At 35.9% G+C, this 20,469-nt stretch overlaps 3 protein-coding genes, 1 non-coding gene and 1 pseudogene across 4 annotated transcripts; 3 read left to right on the top strand and 2 right to left on the bottom strand.

Moving 5' to 3' along the window:
* The first annotated feature begins 2,974 nt into the window (after nt 1-2,974).
* Nucleotides 2,975-4,483, top strand: LOC137745789 (universal stress protein PHOS32-like). Its single transcript, XM_068485802.1, has 4 exons — nt 2,975-3,267; nt 3,564-3,673; nt 3,762-3,880; nt 4,259-4,483. Exons 1-4 carry the CDS (start codon nt 3,093-3,095, stop codon nt 4,347-4,349), a joined length of 495 nt encoding a protein of 164 aa, XP_068341903.1. The 5' UTR covers nt 2,975-3,092; the 3' UTR covers nt 4,350-4,483.
* Nucleotides 4,484-4,816: 333 nt separating this feature from the next.
* LOC137744297 (probable glutathione S-transferase) lies at nt 4,817-12,838 on the bottom strand (annotated as a pseudogene).
* Nucleotides 12,662-16,350, top strand: LOC137745586 (rop guanine nucleotide exchange factor 7-like). Its single transcript, XM_068485559.1, has 7 exons — nt 12,662-13,466; nt 13,726-13,842; nt 13,972-14,126; nt 14,520-14,594; nt 14,675-14,965; nt 15,046-15,402; nt 15,493-16,350. Exons 1-7 carry the CDS (start codon nt 12,851-12,853, stop codon nt 15,997-15,999), a joined length of 2,118 nt encoding a protein of 705 aa, XP_068341660.1. The 5' UTR covers nt 12,662-12,850; the 3' UTR covers nt 16,000-16,350.
* Nucleotides 16,351-16,499: 149 nt separating this feature from the next.
* Nucleotides 16,500-16,571, bottom strand: TRNAP-AGG (transfer RNA proline (anticodon AGG)). The gene has a single exon. It is a non-coding gene; the product is annotated as a tRNA-Pro (tRNA).
* A 1,469-nt stretch (nt 16,572-18,040) lies between these two features.
* On the top strand, nt 18,041-18,808 carry LOC137744298 (uncharacterized). Its single transcript, XM_068484143.1, has 2 exons — nt 18,041-18,605; nt 18,792-18,808. The coding sequence occupies exons 1-2, from the start codon at nt 18,266-18,268 to the stop codon at nt 18,806-18,808; spliced, it is 357 nt and encodes a 118-aa protein (XP_068340244.1). The 5' UTR covers nt 18,041-18,265.
* The last annotated feature ends 1,661 nt before the right edge of the window (nt 18,809-20,469 follow it).

Genomic DNA, 20,469 nt, shown 5'->3' on the forward strand with positions numbered 1-20,469 from the left:
ACTCTGATACCAAGTTGAATTAAACATGGTAAAATACCAAAAATATATATGACAATATTTGAGAATTTCTTGTATATTCATTAATCTCTAAAGTGAAGTATATATATGAATTACAATTGATATTACATATACACGTTGTCAATGTGAGACAACATACTACTATTTACACTTTAATTAACATATAAATATGTAACTCGCAACAGAGATTACATAAGATGGGTTAAGAATGACAATTAGTTAGAATGTAAATTTAATTTACACACAGGAAAGAGGAAACTACACGAACTAGGATGGACTTTGCCATGGCCAAGATCATTGGTTGTGCTCGTGCGCCTGAGTTATGCTAGCAGATTATCTGAACTTGAACAATCTATGTAATTAGCGTGACGCGAAATGCTAGTAAAATGTACAACTATTGATGTTTGTCACAAAGATATGCGACTGTGCTTGGTGTGGATGATAGCACAACTCATTTGTTTAGGGAGATTCAAAAAAATATATTGATGTTTGTCACAAAGATATGCGACTGTGCTTGGTGTGGATGATAGCACAACTCATTTGTTTAGGGAGATTCAAAAAAATTTTTTTTTTTTTTTTTTATAGCGTGAGACTTGTACACACATCTTGGAATGTTACCATGGCATTTGGGATCAATAACTCAACGTCATGTATAAATGTTAAAATACATGACATCACGTTATTCGTTTAAAATACCAAAATAGCATGACTCTTGTTATGCTATTATGCTTTTCGAACCACTTATAAGGGCTTATTATTATTAAACTCAAGAATTTTTATGAATTTATGCAATTTATGCAATTTTTCTTCCATGATGCATTCCATTTAGTTAGTAGTTCGAAAAATCAACGGTTAGATCTAGTAGATATGGATCTAATAGATAATTTCAACGGTTTGTGTAAACCCCATACCACTAACTGTTACGTACCATTATAGTCAGACTTGAATTTATGATCATGCAACCTGCTATCTTAGTATCAATTATCATTTCATTTGGTATGAGGAGATTTTTTATGGTTCCATCGGAGTATAGGATATGTTTTTCTAACTTTTAGATTCTTGGTAAAAAAACACAAGTCCATATACCACACCATAGAGGCCTGAAAATTCAAAATACTAGCCCAAAACTTACTAGAACTTATTATTATTATTATATTTTGGGGTCAAATTATTAAATGGGTGTGTGTTTCCCATCTTCCAGTAACCCAAAACAAAACAATGTGTACACAAACTCAGTAATGCTGGATTTGGTTACTTACAGAGCGAGGTGTCCTTGACTGACTTGTCTTGCTGAATTTTCTGCATAAAATCTCTTCAATGGTTTTATGTTAGGATTTCAGAGAGACGGGTTAGTAGTTCACAATTAATCACTAATACTATTTCAATTTAACCATGTACACAACTATATACGTGTTGAGTTTTATCGTAAAAAATTTCAATATAACTGAATACAAACCTATTTAACGGTCAAGTTAAAGTCCTTTCACATTATTCAACCCCTATATATGTATCGTAAAAGCTGCTTTGTCGCATTTGCACCACATAATTTATTGGTTTTTTTTCCTTTTCTTGTAATTCAATTGAAACTGCAGCGAAGATATTGGCTACAAAATTAAGGAGGAGATACGATCATAAGTCATATGACTGTTTTGTTCAAAAAACAAAAAGTCATATGACTGTATGAGTTACACGACAAGGACAAAGGAAAGTGCAAATCAGCTTCCTTCTTCCATATTCTGGAAAGCAAAACAATAATTTAGGCAACTCATCCGCATCCATTTTATTTTATTTCCTTTCCCTTGGGGTTTTGATATTAGGCAACTTCGCAACCATTCGGTCCGCGGTTGGGGGCCGAAGAGGGCCGGCCCGAATCTAAAGGGCCAAAGCTGGACCCGGCCTGTACCTTGGCACGATCGGCTTAACATGATTTTTTTTAGCCAACGCCACCTGTTATATGACTCATCCTCTCTTGTTGAGGGACAAGTGGACTAAGTTTTCTTGACTCATTCATGAGAATAGGAAGAAGTTATCTCTTGAATTAGAGAGAGATTTTTCAAGATGCGGGGAACATAGTTTGATACATTAAGTATCATAATAAATTTGTTTGAAATTTATTTTTTAAGTTTATAATCAATTATATTGTTACAATTAATTTGTTAGATTGTGTTTTTAGCACACTAAAAAATATCTCGAAATCAAAATATAATAACGACACTTGTGCAATCCTAAGAAATGAACCTTATTAATTTAATGCTTGTCACATAGTGAGCAACATGTTACAAAGAGAGACCATCAAACTCGTACGGGTATTCTATCAAATCATTTTTCTTCATCATGGATGCATATTTCTCTAGTGAACCTTGTTTCTTCTTTTGTACAAGTTACAAAGAGAGACCATCAAACTTGTGAGAATAAACATTTACCTTCTTTCTAGAACCATGGATCAAACAAACATTATGATTTTCGTACTCCATTTCGACTTTCTGCATGTTTTATTTTTTATCCGTTGATTCACTTTTAATTTATTCTATCTATTAATTAAAAAAATAAAAATAAAATCCAGTGGTTTTTACAAGAGCACAAAAATCACTCCCTTTCTTTGAATAATTAGGGTTATAAAGCTTAAGCAACCGACCCATTAAAGTATCATATATCCAATATCCGTAACACTGAATCATTGCTACACCCGGCGGGCATGCCAAACCGAAACCTAATGAGTTTACGTTCGTCGTGTCCTGGTGCTTCTATCACGCGACCACATCATGAAGCCCCATGTGACAACGGCCTTTAATCCCATATTAAACAAAAGTGGAACCCACCACTGATCCCCTGGACCAGCGTGGGCGGTCAGGATGAAACGAAAAACAAATACCAGCCAACAGTAAAACGCACAACCCATTAGCATTTAGCTACGGGCCTACAACGCTCCATCTTTTCTTTATATTCTGCTTACTCTACAAGCTTCGAAACTCTTCTTTTTTAAACGTTCACGCGCAACGATGGTGTTTTCTTGTCTGATATAGAACCCTAGAGTTGCAGAAGATCGAGATCGAGATCGAGAGAGATCAGAGAGAATGGGAAAGGATAGGAAGATTGGAGTGGCGATGGACTTCTCAAAGAGCAGCAAGAACGCTTTAGAATGGGCGATTGCCAACTTGGCTGACAAAGGTGACACCCTTTATATCATCCACATCAACCCCAACTCCCTCGACGAGTCCCGCACCCAGCTCTGGGCCCAATCCGGTTCTCGTAAGTACACTTATAATTTCGTAGATGTGAGTTAGGTCAGTTAGCTGTCATCTTATCATTTTCGTCAATCAGAGTATATTAGTCTATGGAACAAACGTCTATTCTAAATATGCCATTTGAAAATGCGTTTATATTAAACTCGCCTACAAAGCGTATTGACACATTATTGATTCAACGTGGACGCGCGTAAAAATTTCTGACCTAATCATTTTATGTTTTGTGTGTTTATAGGTAAAAGTTTGAAGCTTTGATAATATTGGTTGTGTATCTGATCTGGGATTTTTTGCTTTTTGCAGCTCTGATTCCATTGACAGAGTTTAGGGAGCCTGAGATTATGACGAAGTACGGTGTCCAAACTGATATGGAAGTTCTTGACACACTCGACACTGCTTCCAGGCAGAAAGAGGTTTGCTTTGATTAATGGCATAATTTTTATCTGGGTTTTGATTAGTGATTTTTTTTGTGCTTGATATTTGATGGGATTTAATTTGCAGGTGAATGTTGTGACAAAATTGTATTGGGGAGATGCAAGGGAGAAGCTGCTTCAAGCAGTTGAAGATCTGAAGCTGGACACTTTGGTCATGGGGAGCAGAGGCCTTGGCACCATCAAAAGGTATCTATGCAGTTTTCTTGAATTTTATATGGGATTGAAAATTGGAGCATTGATCTGAATTTTATATGGAATTGAACTTTGGTAACTGAACTAAAAATATGTGAGGATTGGTTTTTCGACTTTGTCACAACGTAGAGTACTAGTCCTTTTAGGTAACACCACAATAGCTTCTATTCAAAATAGCACAAATAAAAGACAAGTTCTAACAGAATTATCCGAAATGACTACTCCTTCACACTATGATAAGTTTAGCGATGAATACAAATGGTTTTTTATTTTGGACCATGCTCCAATTTTCTCTTTTAGTTTTATAATAAGAGTTTCTTAATTAATTTGGGATTATATGTTTAATCTACTTGTTTTGTGGAAATTAAACAGGATCCTACTGGGGAGTGTGAGCAACTATGTGCTCACGAATGCTCCAATCCCTGTGACCATCGTCAAGGACCCAAGCATGCAACACCATTAAAATTGTATTATCGATAATTAATTACAAACTTGGATCTGGTTTTTGTAATAATCTGTCATTATTTTCGACGCTGGCATTTCTTTGATTCTGATGTTATTATTTTGAAGATGAATGCATTTGGTTTTGTGTATTAATTTAGTTATTCAATCATAGCCATCCCAATTGACCACAAGACACGGTTCGATGAACATCTTTGTCTCATTGTCATTGCGCGCATTTATGGATTTATTGCAATTCTTTGCAAGAAACAAGTCATGCCAACCTGTGTCAATTGTCGAATTCTATCCACTCTATCTTCGTTATAACGAGGTTGTCCAAGGCCCGAGTTGAAGTTTCATTTTAAAATCAATTCTCAAAATTTATTGGTAGAAGGGAGCCATTCCAGTCTATTATAAGCACATGCAAAGTTTTTAAATCTTTGGCAGTTGAAATTCACAATTCAACGACATAAAATGCTTGTAAAGCATCTATGTCGAACTTGCGCGACTAAGGATGAGACCAATTAGGTTATCTGTAGGAGGCAGAGTTTCCTCAACGACACTGTGATTGACAAACTCATCACACCAATCCCAGAGCTTCGGACATTTCTCTTTGCTCAGCAGATCCAACTCCAAAGCTTCTTGAGCTGGTTTAAGCCAGTGGCCTATCAAGTTAGCAGCAATGTCTACGAATCCAATAGTCTCTCCCCCAAAGAACTTGTTGTCCTTGAGCTCATTTTCAAGTAGTTTTAGAAGCTCACGCGCTTCGTCCACCACCTTCTCATGGTCCTCCTTCTCAAAGAAAGCTTTGATTATTCCCGGCTTGCACTGAACATAAATAAAAACAAACAAATTCAAGATACAATAATCCAGAACCAACTTGATCAACAATTCATATTTTATAGCATAAACATTTTATGCTACCATAATATTATGTGGGTTCAAACATGTATTGTTAGGTTTAATCCAAACAGCACAAGTACACATTTCAAACAAGATTCAATTTTTAAGTTTTAGTAATATAAACATTTTACACTGCTAGTCACAAAGAACTTCTAGCTAATATACTTAATGCAAATCACCATGCACATGCTTATATTGATAGACTATTAATCTAAACTATACATTCATACTATAATTAACTTTATTAAAAATAATCTTAAGTATCAATGATTCAGATTCATCATCTAAATAGATAACGTTTCTAATATACTTAATGCACAAAGATAAAAGTGAAACATTTTTACTTTCCTAAAAGCGTGCATGGGCTTTTTCGTAACTGTCTCTAGGCAAAATGGGAAAGCCATCCTTACAACTCTCATCAATGTACTCAAGAATGACGTGGGACTCAGCTATTGGTCTGTCATTGTGCAGGGGCATAGGGTTCTTCTGATAAATTGGGATGGATTCAGGGTACAGAAGCTAAGATTATCTCCAACCTAAGAGGTTATGTTTAGCTCATGTTCAAATTATAGCCCTGTAAGAAATTATTTTCTAATGAACAGTGTCATGATATATTTATATATCATATTCAACTGAAAGAGGCTATATTTTAGCCCCTTCAATAATTTATTATTTTAAGTTTGTTATTTAATTTTTTTGGTTAATTGAATTAAACTACTATATTAAAATAAGGTTTTTGAACATATTTTGAATGCCACTTGTCACTAAATGAATAAGCAACCAGACATATTTTGAGTGCCACTTGAAGATGTAGCCATTTGAAAATTATTGAAAAAAATTAAAGGAAAGATTATTGGAAGAGGTAAGAGAGGGGTGTGTATGAAAAGAGTGTTTGAGGTGGATAGAATGTGAATAATTGAAATAAAATGAGGTAAGATAGTATGGAATGGTGAAAATGATGTGAGAAATGGTGTAGAAAGGTTTTAGGTATTTATAGGAAAATAAAAATTAGAATTTTTAAAAAAATTTTAATTTCGTCTTAAAAAAAAGAAAAAAAATTCCAATTGGTCCCAATTGAAAGGCTGGCTGGCTAGCAAAAAAAGGCTAGCCCGTTGGCCATATGGCTGGATTTTGGCCTGGTGGGTCCTAAGAGTTTTTGGCCCAAACCTCTATTGAAGATGAGTTTTATGTTAAAAAGGGATATCCTTTGGCATATGGCCCTATGGTTGGCTCGGTTGGAGATGACCTAAGCACTTTTGTTGGGCAGGTCCTCCTCAATGTATTCATATTTCACACCTTCAGCTTTAGAGCTATTTCCACTAGGGGTGGGCGCGGGTTGGTTTGGCCAAAATTGCAAACTGAAACCAACCAAACTGGGTGTAAAACCGATCTGGTCGGTTAATCGAATGTGGCAGGTTGGTTTGTATTGGTTCTTGGTTTATGTGAAGACGAAAATGCATAATAAATTTCTCTTCCAAAAGCGACAAAACATAGCACCAATATGAGTAATTGCTCAAAGAAAAACACAAATGAAGCAGCTCAAGGATAGCACCAAAGCAACAGCTGTTGTGTTCTCCAAATGGTGCTTGTGTTCTTCTAGAAAGGGTCTCTTAAACTAATCAAGTTTTGTTTTCATGTAGTGAAAACACAGTAACTTGTAAATAATTAACCATTTATATTACTACACGTATTAATTGTGATTAAAAAACTAAAAATATATGCAGGTTGGTTCGATTAACCACATCCTAAGAATTTCGAGAACCGATTGCCAAACCAATTGAGGTCGGTGCATTTCGGGCGGTTCAATCGGTTGTTTTTTTTTTTTTTTTTTTTTTTAAATGCCCAGCCCTAATTTCCACTGTCCCACTAAATAGGCTTCCCCAAACCCCCAACAGCATTACTTCATTGAAACTTGATGCTCTTTGAAGGATTATGTTCACGTTTGTCTAATTATTATTTCTTTGATATTAAAAAACGATCTGGGAGACAAGATGAGCTTATCTGCTATAAGGCTATTGGTATTCTATTAGATGGTATGTAGCACCGAGTAGCACAAAAAATAAATAGTTATGATTGAAATAGATGATTTAATAGTTGTAGAACCGAATTTAACAGTTCAAATACACGTAAAATTAAGTGTTACGTTAAAGTCACGCCCTAAGAAGTTTTAAATGATTTTTTTTGTATACAACGATAATTAGGGTGGGTATTGAGCTACACAATGGGATAGCTATAATTGTACCGCACTCGTACTTAGAACAAACAAATTTGAAACCTCTCACTTATAAGAAAATAAAAATTTTAAATGCTAGATGTATTGATTAGATCATAGGGTGCATTTGGAAGTTACCCAAATCAAAATACTACTGCAACTGCTAACAATTTGCTCCGGAAAGAGAATTGGGCTCCAAAATGCTATTACCTTCGGGTGCTGGGCTACAAGCCTTGCATGTATGTGGGCGTATTCTGATTTCAACAAGGTAACCCATGGATGGAGCCATTAGAGCAGTTCCTCCTGGAAACCCCAAAAATTGCTATTGTGTCACTTCGAGTCAATGAGTCGTTTTAGGGTTTTGGTGGATATTGGTCTTATGAGCTTCACTTAAGATCAACAGTTTTGTTGCCTTTCTGAAGTTGATGTTTTGCTGTCATAGTTGAATTGTTGAAGGGACTTTTAGTGAAATTTGTTATTTGATAAGTAAAACATAAAAGAATTTTGCTAAGGTTAGTAGCTCACGTGTGTAAGAGCTATACGATCATTGATCAAATGTAAATTTCATAACAATCAACAATCTAAAATCATCTAGACACGTGTTAGGCAATTGTGTTACATTGTAACACATCTCAATTTGGGTCCACTATGCTTCTTTAACACCTCTAAACAAATGATCATAGTTCCACATTTGCAAACAACAATAATAGTTAGCAGTGTGGTCCATTAATTGTGTAGCGTATTTACATCATTTCCGAAATAAAATTGCCAAAGGGCCAGCTTTTGACTTTTTAGGACGAGAATAACTTACATGACATGAGTATAATGTCATGTGATGTGTTGTGTCAATGAAACATGGACATATGAACAAAAACTTATACATATTTTTATTTCATTGGCGCAGAACACCATCATCACAACGGTATATCCGTGCCACATAAGTTATTCTCTCAAAATATTTTGCATATGAAAATTGAAATGGAGGATGGAGCCATGGCAATAAATGGAAACACAAGCTTTAACGAGGAATCAACAATTTAAAGCACAAAAGTGGTGCATCATGCTGTCATCGGCTCCATTGCTTTCTTCTTTTTTCCTTTGTTTTAAATTTCTAGAGATTGAGAAGCAGCTTGGAATTGAAGAGTGCCTTTCCCTCTACGTTTATTCAAGGTAGCAGTCAACATCCAAACAACGGTTGGGAGGAGCCTTTCTTTCTTCACATACGTTTTTCATCATTTCGAACTTGGAACAACAACCATCATTATATCATTCATCACACACAAATTGGAATTACATAATAATGCCTTGCACGGAAAGTCACCAAACAAAACAAAATTGAGATTAGTTTAGGAGAAATTTTTTTGTGTGCCAAGAGAAATTTTTATTTGTGCCGGGAACACAGACTCATACATTAAATTTATAATACAAGTAATTGCGTACTTGAAAAAAAAAATATTTAAATCACTTGTAATGTGACACTTGGTGTACGAGCCACATTTCCGATACCCTGAAAAGTTTCTCTTAATTTAGGGCATCTGTAGCTAGTAGAGACTTCAGAATTTTTGTATAATGATCATATATAATTAGTACCCTATTATGGATCTTAATTTTATTTCTTTCCCACTAACTACTTTGGTCAATATCATGAAAATGCTGTCTATTGTCCCATGCATAAACAAAACTTAATCATGAAATGCCCCAAATCATTAAACCATAAACAAATTTTTTTTTGTCGATAAGATTTCCTAGAGATGATTAAGAGACTTACTACTGTACTGATTTTAATTTAATCATATACACCTACCAACCAACGTACGTGTGAAGTTAAGAATCAAATGTTTCGATGCAAATAGTAGTGAAAACAATTTTTATTTTTAACAAACGATATTATCTACATTAGGGAAAGGATGTGGGCTTAGCTTCACAATGAGTTAGTAATAATGTGGTTCAAACTCATATTTGGCAAGAATCAAACCTAAGACTTCTCACTTACAAATGAAGAGGAATACTACTAGACCGTAATATTAAATGGCAGTGAAAACATTCATTAGATAAGATAAGGGTGTAATAGTCAAGTTTCTGATGTGAAATTTGACATTCTTCAACCTCTGCTGCTCTGCATCTTAGGCCATACTCAAGATTATTTGCCTCTTTCCAATCTTATGAAAATTTTAATGTAGTCAATCTAGTAGTCTTCTCCCACCGGTATTTCAAATTCAAATTAATCAATCTTGGCCATTATAGGTAAACTTGACACTTCATAGCCTAGTAATATGAACCAAACAATAGAATCTTAGATTTGTATATTCCAATTTCGTTAACTTGTTTAACTAATCTGATATAATAACTTTAAAAAAAAAAAATCATTTGCTAGTTGTTGTAGTAAATAATAGAGAGATTACATTTAAACATCCCAAATTATTTCTCCCACAGCTTTTTAATTTTTAATATTTTCTACACACCACTAATATCACATCCCGACCTGGGCTCCACCACATCCCGAGCTCGACTCCACCGTAGTACAATATTATCTGCTTTGGGCCTCGACCACGCCCTCACGATTTTGTTTCTGGGAACTCACACGAGAACTTCCCAATGGGTCACTTATCCTGGGATTGCTCTCACCCAAACTTGCTTAACTTCGGAATTCTGATGGAACCCGAAGCTAGTGAGTTTCCAAAAGACCTTGTGTTATATGGAGGTTGGCATATACATATAAGACATAGAGGATCCACTCCCCTAGGTGATGTGAGATCTAACAACTAACACTTGATAGAAAAATAATAAAAAATTAGAAAGGTACGGGAGAAGTAATTTAGGGTGTTTGAATATAATTTCCCTAACTAATATCTTAGAGGGGAGAAAGAGGGCAGACAGATGGAGAGAACTGGCTCAGCTGTATCTTGATTAATTTCTCTTTGACCTCTGCCTTATTTATACTAATTATAACAAATTTTACTTATCTTTTAAATAAGGGAATTGTTATTGGCACTTCAAAATTCTCATTCTACACTCCAAACTTTTTACATTTAGAAGAAAAAAAAATACACTTATGAGAAGTGTAGAATGAAATTTTTGGAGTGTCAATAATAATTCCCATAAATAATATAAATTATACAAGTAAAAAATCTTCTAAATAATGTAGGATTCTTGCTTAGCTTACCCTCACATTCCTATTATAATATTAACTGCAACAGTAGATTAATTATAGCACTTTATTTTTTTGGTCAAAATTATAGCTCTGTTTATATGAACAATTTGAAACTCCTTTTAGAAGATTGAGATATATTCTTCCAGCATAACTTTGTTTTATACTTCCAAAGTGTTTTGGCCTATACTTTGAATTATTTATTGGTTTTTTATGAACTTGGAAACTCTGCTTCTAAAAGCAGACCGGTTTTACTGGAATGCCCCGGGGTACATCTCAATGCAAACCTTTTTTTTTTGGGGTTTATATCCTTGGTATTTTAAAAATGAATTTCCTAAAAAGGGTTTTAAAAAAACAATATTTTTACAATAGTTTGCTAGGATTCAACATTCTAGTACTTGCTTTTAAATTTCAGGCGATACCAAACACTAAACGACGAAAATACATATAAATTTTTGATATTTTTCATTTGTGATTTAACCATTGAATGTATGCATGATTTTCAATCCTATGATAAGCATATGAACGAAATCAACATATAAACTCTGTACAATGCTTCTGTTTTACTCTATGGACCTAGTTAAATGTGTGACACAATCCTATGAGCACTGGATCCCAAAATTTATAGAATAAAATTCCCACACTTCACACGATAGGATTGGTAATTTCAGGTAGAAGAGTAATGTGGTCATTGCAACCACAACCAATGAGCTCCAAGTTACAAACTAATCAAGGATAAATTGGTAGGATTTGGATCCTCTCCGAGGCATCTGGTCGGGATTCTCTGACTAGTGTTAGTGGACCGTTAGATTTTTATCCAACGGCTACAAACATGAGACTTTCTAAACGTTATAATAATTGTAGTTGTTGGATCAAAATCCAACGGTCTACTAACATTGGTCAAGAGGATCGCGACCAGTTGCTTCGGAGAGGATCCAAATCCAAATTGGTAGATATCATTGAGAGATCCGTCGATTGCACGATTCCCATAACCATTGTTTATTGTATTTTTCAAACCCAAGTTAGCATTATTATTTTTAATACACATTTATCATTTTTAATCCTTGTCAAATGCTAACTAGAGAGAGAGAGAGAGAGAGAGAGAGAGAGAGAGAGCTACTAGCGGTTTAGGTATGATATAAAATATTCAAGATTTAAGATGAACACATTGATTAAAGTGGATCGGCTATCGCTATGCATGCGAGTCTAAATTTTTTAGATTAGTTTAAAGTAGTGTATCTTTCACATAATAGAAAGAAGATGCTACCAATTTGCTATTATTTAATTTTGCAATATTGTTTGATGATCAAAACATTCTTTTTTTTTTTTGCTCACCCTTTAATTTTGCAGAAGAAAAAAAATCAATCAAATTAGGAATTGTTTAACTGTTCAACTAACATTTTCAAATTCAGTATTTAAGTGAGAAATATAGTTTATCCATTTATATGAATAAACACTACATGACTAAAGGGATTATTTTAGTTAATTTTTAGAGTTACATCTGAATAACTACCAAATGTTTAGGGGTGATTCCAAATTTGTGATAACATTTTAAAACATTTCAAATAACTACCTAATATTTTGAAAATTGGACATTTGTTAAGTTCACTAGCATTAAGTGATGATCTAGACAATTATTAAAGCGGCCAAGTTCTTACTCTCAACTCTCAAGTCATCTATAGAGTTTTGAAATTCCAAATCAACGCAATTTAGCTGGGCAAATTTACAACTTAACTTGGATAAAAAAAAAAGTCGATTTAGGAAATTAGAGCTCTAAAGGCGACAATTAGTAAAGACCAACTTTAATTTAGTATTGTCCAAAACATTAGTAGAGACTAACTTAATATTGATAAGGTCGTCACTTAACTCCGATGATCTAACAAATATCTAATTTCAAAAACGTTGAATAGTTATTTAAAATATTTTTAAAAATTGAAATTAATTTGAAATCATTTCAAAAAGTTTGATGGTTACTGACCTTTACTCTAATTTTTATCACACAAATAATCTTTAAAAAGTGAACCAAAAAACATAGACGGAAACAGTAGTAGAAGATAAAAGCTAGCATTCTCCTAGTATAAACTAGAACCAAATACGCTCTTCAAAGTTCAAATGCGCCTCTCTCTTTCGCTGTTCATGTGTTTGATCAAGCTCCATTAATCATTACCAGCTCCAAAAACCTCTTCTGTCTAGAAAACCCCACCATTTTCTCTTCATATTTCACCACCTGCCTTTCACTATCAGACATGGTTGAGATCCCATGGACAGAGCTTTCACTCACCAAGAGGAAAGAGAAGGAAGAACCCACCTACAAGATCACCACCTCAAGCTCTGTCTGCCATTGCTGAGCTTCAGAAGCCTCAACTCCCACAACCCATTTTCTCTTTTCGGTTTCTGGGCGTCGAAGTATCTCCGGAACTTGCATTGCAGGGCTCGAATCTCCAACTCGTGCTGCCCGGGAAGGCTTCGGTACGATGGTATGGTGGTGAACAACTCTGCTTTCTGTGATTCGCCGGGTTTTGTTGACGAAGGAGGAGCTTCAATGGAGGGTTTGGTGGGGAAATATGAAGTTATTGGGGAGAAAAGTGACAAATTTTTTGGTGAAGCTTTGGATAAAGTTGGGAGCTTTGAGGATTTGATTGAGGAGAAGGGTCGTGAGAGCAGTTCAAGTTCGGATTTTCTGACGTCGGAGACGACGGGGCACGAGGAGGAGCAGAGCCACAGCAGCTCGGAGGAGTCATCTTGGCCGCCGTCGGTGGGTTGGCCTGTTCAGAAAGGCCAGGCGCCGGAGTGTACCAGTGAGAATGGTGATGAAGCGGCGGAGAAAACCCATTTGGATGATAGGAAACTAGAGAAACAAGGGTCGACAATATCAGGTATTATTCCTCTCCAATTCATAGCTGGTTTGGAACTGCTTTTGTAGGAAGCACTTTTGCTTATAAACCCTTATGATGGGGATACATTTATTAGAAGCACCTACCTAGGGTTTAAAGTGCTTTTAGCACCTTGAAGCACTTTTAAAGTTGTTATAAAGTGCTTTTAACCCTTACAGAAGCAATTCCACATAGGCCCGACACTCAAGAATTTCATGGTTTTTCATATAAAAATGTTTGGTTTTGGCTTATGGGATTGTAGAGACTGAGTTGATGAAGGAAAGGTTTTCAAAATTGCTGCTTGGAGAAGACATGTCAGGTTGTGGAAATGGAGTTTGCACAGCATTGGCGATATCAAATGCCATTACTAATCTTTGTGGTACGTGCTCTTGATTTACTTTCCCAATGTCTTAAAACTATGGATTGGTTGATTTGCGGGGTTCTTTAACGAAAAGTTTGTTGTAGATTCCGATGCTAATTCTTCTTATTCTGTGGTTTCCTCTTGTAGCTACCCTATTCGGGCAACTTTGGAGACTTGAACCTCTACCGCAAGTGAAGAAATCAATGTGGCGAAGAGAGATGGAATGGCTTCTTTGTGTGAGTGATCACATTGTCGAGTTGATGCCTTCTTGGCAGACTTTTCCTGATGGAAGCAAATTGGAGGTACAATCTGATACCGATGTGGATTTTTAGAAGGGCACAATATCTTTCGGCTTTCAATACAGAAACCCTCTGCGCAATTATATATTGTACTGAGAATGGCAACAGACCTAAAGAGTGGTTAAAACTTTCAATTGTGAGTTGAAGTGAGAACTTATAGGTATAAGTTCCCGTAATGACTAATAAAGCGCACTTCATGTTTAATTTGCTGCATTATAAACGGTGCATTTGTAATGTAAATGCAGGCTTGGAGCCTTTATGCTCATATAAACTTATGTGATAATATTGTAATGAGCAACTCTAAAGTGTAGGGCTATGTTTTTTTTATACTTCAATTTCAGGTCCTAAGTGATCAGTTCCTTGAAATTGTTCTGACTCGTATATACTTCAATTCAGGTCATGACTTGCAGACCCCGCTCAGATCTTTACGTTAATCTCCCTGCCCTTCGTAAATTGGATAACATGCTTCTTGTAAGCTTCTAAACACTTCTTCATTTGCCACTTAGATCCATTTTTGAGAATTCCATTCTGAATTTAGCCAATCCTTGCAGGAAATCTTAGATGGCTTTGACAATACAGAGTTCTGGTATGTTGATCAAGGGATTCTAGCCCCAGATGCGGATGGGTCAACCTCTTTCCGAAAAGCGTTACAGCGCCAAGAGGAAAAATGGTGGCTACCTGTGCCCCGAGTTCCTTCTGGTGGACTCCATAAAAATTCAAGAAAGCAATTGCAGCACAAACGTGATTGCACGAGTCAAATATTAAAAGCTGCCATGGCAATCAATAGTATTACTCTAGCAGATATGGAAGTCCCTGAATCATATCTGGAATCTCTTCCAAAGGTTTGAAACATCCTCAAGATTCCGGTGATGTGTAATTGCAAAGACATGGTTGTTAATCTTTTGTTTTAACTTGGTTTCAGAATGGAAGAGCAAGCTTAGGGGATGTTATTTATCGATACATTACGTCAGATCAGTTTTCCGCAGAATGCCTGCTTGATTGCCTTGATTTGTCTTCTGAACATCAAGCCATAGAGATTGCGAATAGAGTGGAGGCCTCGATCTATCTGTGGCGTAAAAAAACAAACCCAAAACCTACAAGTGTTGCGAACAGATTTGGTTCGAAGTCATCATGGGAAATGGTCAAGGAGCTGATGATTGATGCAGAGAAAAAGGAGTTGCTTCCAGAAAGAGCAGAAAGTTTGTTAATGTGTTTGAAGCAACGGTTCCCTGGTCTTCCACAGACAGCCCTTGATATGAGCAAGATTCAGTACAATAAGGTTCCGACTTTACCACTCAAAAATTTGTTCTCATTCATGCCTTCTAATTGTTTTTTTCTTTGTACTTATTGGTCAAATTTGATCTGCTAGGACGTCGGGAAATCCATCTTGGAGAGCTATTCAAGAATTTTGGAGAGCCTGGCATTTAACATTGTGGCACGCATTGATGACCTGCTTTATGTAGATGACTTGATGCGGCATTCTGATCAGTTCCCATCAATCTCGAACGTAAGTCTGATTTCACACAAGAGCAATCCTACTCCATACTCGGTGCCCATCTCAAGCACTCCATACAAAACAGCTTTCACCACACCAAGCTTTTCACCCGCACAGCTAGTTAGCCCTCTGAGGGGAGACAGATCACCATTCATCACCATCGGCAAGATCCCTCAGCATGGGTTGGGAGTAAAAAAAGTTCTGACTGATTATCTTAACATCGATGCAAAAGGAAAGGACTACAGTGATCCAATTGAGAAACCAGATTCAGTATCGAACACAATGCAAGAAACGCTAGGGTCTCACATGCGAATGGATTCTTTTGAGTGTACAAAAGCATCAAGAAGCCCGGAATCACAGGACTCATTCACACAAGAATGAAATCCATCGGCTGCCCACGCACGAGTGCTCAGCCACTTCAACGAGCTCCTTTATGCGTGTTTTTATTGAGGACATAGGAGGACATCTGAGAGTGGGGAACCCTGGAAGGTTGATTAGGTTGTCGAGTCTCGTTAGAACGAGATGTCTGCAACGGTGTCGAGTTGAGTGTTTCGTGTTTAGATATGCCTCCTGTATTACGGTTTTGAGTTTGTTCCCGACCAGTGTCGCTGTTTGACATGGATCAGACGGTAGATGTAAAGAGAGAAGTGAAAATTTTACATTAGTTTGGATGGAGTATATGAATTCTTATTATTTTCTCATGCAGTGGACATGAAGAATGGAAGAAAACAATGGCGGCAATTTTCAACATATTTATGTTATTATCTATGAAATCATAAATCATAAGAAAATACTGGTAATTGTTAAAATACGGAGGGAAGGATATTGAGAAGGGAGTGCTCGCATCATCTCCCATGGACAATAAAATCTTGCAAAAAAAAGGGGCATTCCGAGAATTGAACTCGGGACCTCTCGCACCCTAAGCGAGAATCATACCACTAGACCAAATGCCCACTTGTGATATAAACTGATAAAGACATATATATATCGAATGATATTATATATATATATATATATATATATATATATATATATATATTAAGTCCCACCGTCGATGAGGTCATGAATTTGCACAGAAGTCCGTTTGCCATAATTAGCTCTTCTTCAAGGGGTTTCTTCTTGCATCATAACCTCATTATTCTTCCCTCCGACCTTTGTTTCTTCTTGCATCATAATATTTCTGAACCAACATTTTATAAGGCCGCAGGCTGGAGGGTGAATGTTTTATTCAAGCGATGTTGGTGATGTGGGGTTTGAACACATAGTTTCGGATGCAGAGATAAATGCTCTTAACCATTTAAGTTAGAAGTTTCTTATTACTTAGACCTTGATCATTAGGAAATGTCCAATATCTATAAACAGAAGGAACTAGCATTAACATTGTAGGAGGTCTGTTAGAGGAAAAAAATTATAGTTGCACACACGTCTGTGGATGCAAATTTCCGCATCCTTCTTCTTGGACAAAATTACACCTACAAAACAATTAACATCTTAGGGTCAAGGCCAAAAGCCTCACGCGCCCACGATGAATGGGGGGAGGGGGGGCTTTGGCTGAAGAACCTCCGATACCAAAGTTAGAATTTAGAGAGAAAAGTGTTTAGAGAGTTTTTGGAGTTTTGCAAGAGTGTGGACCTAGCTTTTTAGAGAAAAATGGGGTTCAATATATAGAGCATGGCCGGTCCCCTTTGGAGAAAAGGTGGCCGGCCCTTTGGGGTACTTTTGGTGTGTAATGGGTGATTAATTGGTATAATGGGTGGTTTAATTGGTGATTAATGGATTAATTAGGAAATAAATCCATTAATTAACCAATTAACCTAATTTTTATGGAATGTTTTGAAGGTTATGGAATGATTGCTTTGTAGAGAATATGGAATGAGGAAGGATGAAATAATTTTGAATTTGTTACCTTCTTTGGGCACTTTTGACTTGGTTGAGGGATGATTGTTCGCTGCTCCTGCGTAGGAATCCCATTATGCCTCAAGGGTATTTTTGTCCTCTTATATCTAAAAATTCACGTGTCGCTTTGTGATTATTTTTGGCTCCACAACGTGTCATATAAACAAATCAAATCTGATTAATGGAAGACAAAATTTACAGCCAGGGTTATTCGAACTTGAGTGCAAGAGGCTGATACATTATGTCGACCAGCCGACTTAATTCTTATCTGCTTTTGGTGAAGTGGTTGAACAGTTGTTTATCTTGGAAGATTTAACCTAGAGTGGTAGTTGGTTACACGTATTCACACATAGGAAGAGGAGAAATTTCAACGGAACATGTCGGTAATGGAGTTTTTGGAGAATTGGATGAGGTGTCTCAGCAACAAGGGTTTTTTTGAGGATCTTCACTGTCAGTAATGGCATGTCATACCATCTAATGATCAATGCTATATTTTTTATTGGAGTAAAAGTGAAACAGATATCCCTCTGGCCAGTTTCTGTATCCAAAAGTGCTTTAAAAATTAATAAACAATTTGGTTCTAGTGCCACTTCCACTAGTACTGAGTGGATTAATGGAAAACCCACATTTTCTGATCGGATTCAAGTATAAAAACCTCATCACACAGAGATAATCCTTGTGGAATTGTAAGATATAGGACAAAATATCAACTCCAAACTTCTGTATAGTGAACTTTGTGAGGAACACAAAAATGGCAACTGCAGTGAAATTTATTTGCGTACTAGGGTTTCTTGCAGTTTTAAGCATTGCTGTGATTGAAAGGGCTGATGGGGCAAGTGCTTGTGGAAAAGCTAGTCCAGATGAGGAGGCCTTCAAGTTTGCTCCTTGTGCAGCTGCTGCACAATATGAAAAAGCTGCTGTTTCCAATAGTTGCTGTCAGCAAGTCAAGAGGTTGGGCCAAAACCCTAGCTGCCTCTGCGCCATCCTGCTTTCTAACACTTCCAAGAGCTCTGGTGTCAAGCCTGAGGTTGCCATAACCATTCCCAAGCGCTGCAACTTTGCCAACCGCCCAGTCGGTTACAAGTGCGGAGGTAAATTTATAAATACATGCAATTCTCAGTATGATACGTACTATAAATTACTCGTTAAAACATAAAAATGCAACTTTTTTTTACGCAATTGTCAAACTATGATTTATTAGTAACAACCTAACTTTTTTTTTTTGTTTAATATTATTTTTTTTACTAACATAACCTAATGCCACGTTAATGTTGCAGCCTATACTATGCCGTGATTGAATGGAAGGAAAGGTTGAAGGCCGTGGAGTGGTCTGGTTAAGGAATTTGAAGCAGTTAGCTACTAGTGTGACTAATTAAGTAGGATTACAGCTTTGTAATTTGGCAATAAATTAAAGCTAGTATCCTGTATCATGTACGTATCCTTCTTTGTTTTGAAACACATGTACGTATCCTTCTTTCTGGTAAAATAAAATATGCAATTTGCCAAACTCCTCGTAACTTGTTTACTTCGTGATATAACTAAACAGTAAGCTGTCTTGAAATGAATCTTGAATGAGAAGAATCTTGAAGGATGATAATGAGAAATCGTGAATAAGTGTTATTTTTTATTTTAAAAGTATAATATAAACTATCTCCTAGTCGTTGGCGTAATATCTTAGTTTATTTTTAAAGTTGGGAACACTCAAATTTTTTACTGATCATATTAGGAAACCCATGAGATATCATGAACGAAAATAATACCGTTTGTTTGCACGCTCATTTCCGTTATGTAAACATACCCTTAATTAATGAATGATTGGTTGGACAAATTGGAGACAAACATTCCTTGTAACATCAAGATCAAAAGCAACTTTGTAAAAGCGTGACAGAAGAATCTTCTTCCACGCCTTCAACGACCAGAACTTAATTTAACGACCATGGGGAAAGCTGCCTCACCGGACATGGGATTAGGTCTGGCAAAAATGTCGTGTTTGTCATGTTCGCCCGTTATCTTAACGGATCCTTGACCCATAATGACTTGCTACGACCCGTTAAGAAAAATGTTTTTTTTTTTTAAATTTGCACATACCACACATTACCATATAAATATTACTTCAAAACATTAAAACGCATTTGTCGTTTAAGTACTACATTTACACTTGAAAATAAGAGCCTAATAAACAAACATACATACACTATTAATCTATTACAAAATAGTAAATGCAAGGATATGCAAAATGAAAGAGTTTTTGTTTTCAAGGTTGTGAAGCCTTTCTCAAAAGTTTAAACCTTGCCAATGGAACTCAAAGCTTGCATGTTATTCCTTTTACAAAATCCTCAATTTTCATCGATCATCATGACATAAGATTTTATGGTATCCACTAGTATAAATATTTTAAATTGAAGATCGAATTCATCTCTGAATGTTTGTTTTTTGTGATTTTCGGCGTATGCGATCTTGAAGCATATATAAACAAGTTTAACAGTTGGATCATTGAAATTATTTTCGTAGAATGCATATCCCATCAAAACGATAAATTCACTAACACTTGGAGTTTATTTATACTTTCATTAAGTATAACATAAGATTTTGTGGTATCTACTAGGGTAAATATTTTAAATTGAAGATCGAATTCATTCATTGTATTCATATAGGGTCAAGGAGTGTAGCTGTAAAAAATTATAAAATCGGAGTTAAAATAACCGTTAAATCGTGATTTTTCGTTAATAACCGTCGAAAAGTTTTGTCCATTACTTGATCTCTGAATGTTTGTTTTCTGAAATTTTTGGCATATGCGATCTCAAAGTATATACAAACATGTTTGACGGTTGGATCGTTAAAACTAGTTTCATAGAATGCGTATCCCATCAAAACAATAGATTCACTAACACTTAAGAGCTTATTCATACTTTCATTAAGTATAACATAAGATTTTGTGGTATCCACTTGTGTAAA

Source organism: Pyrus communis, chromosome 9 (assembly GCF_963583255.1).
Source record: "Pyrus communis chromosome 9, drPyrComm1.1, whole genome shotgun sequence".
Taxonomy (NCBI): Eukaryota; Viridiplantae; Streptophyta; class Magnoliopsida; order Rosales; family Rosaceae; genus Pyrus; species Pyrus communis.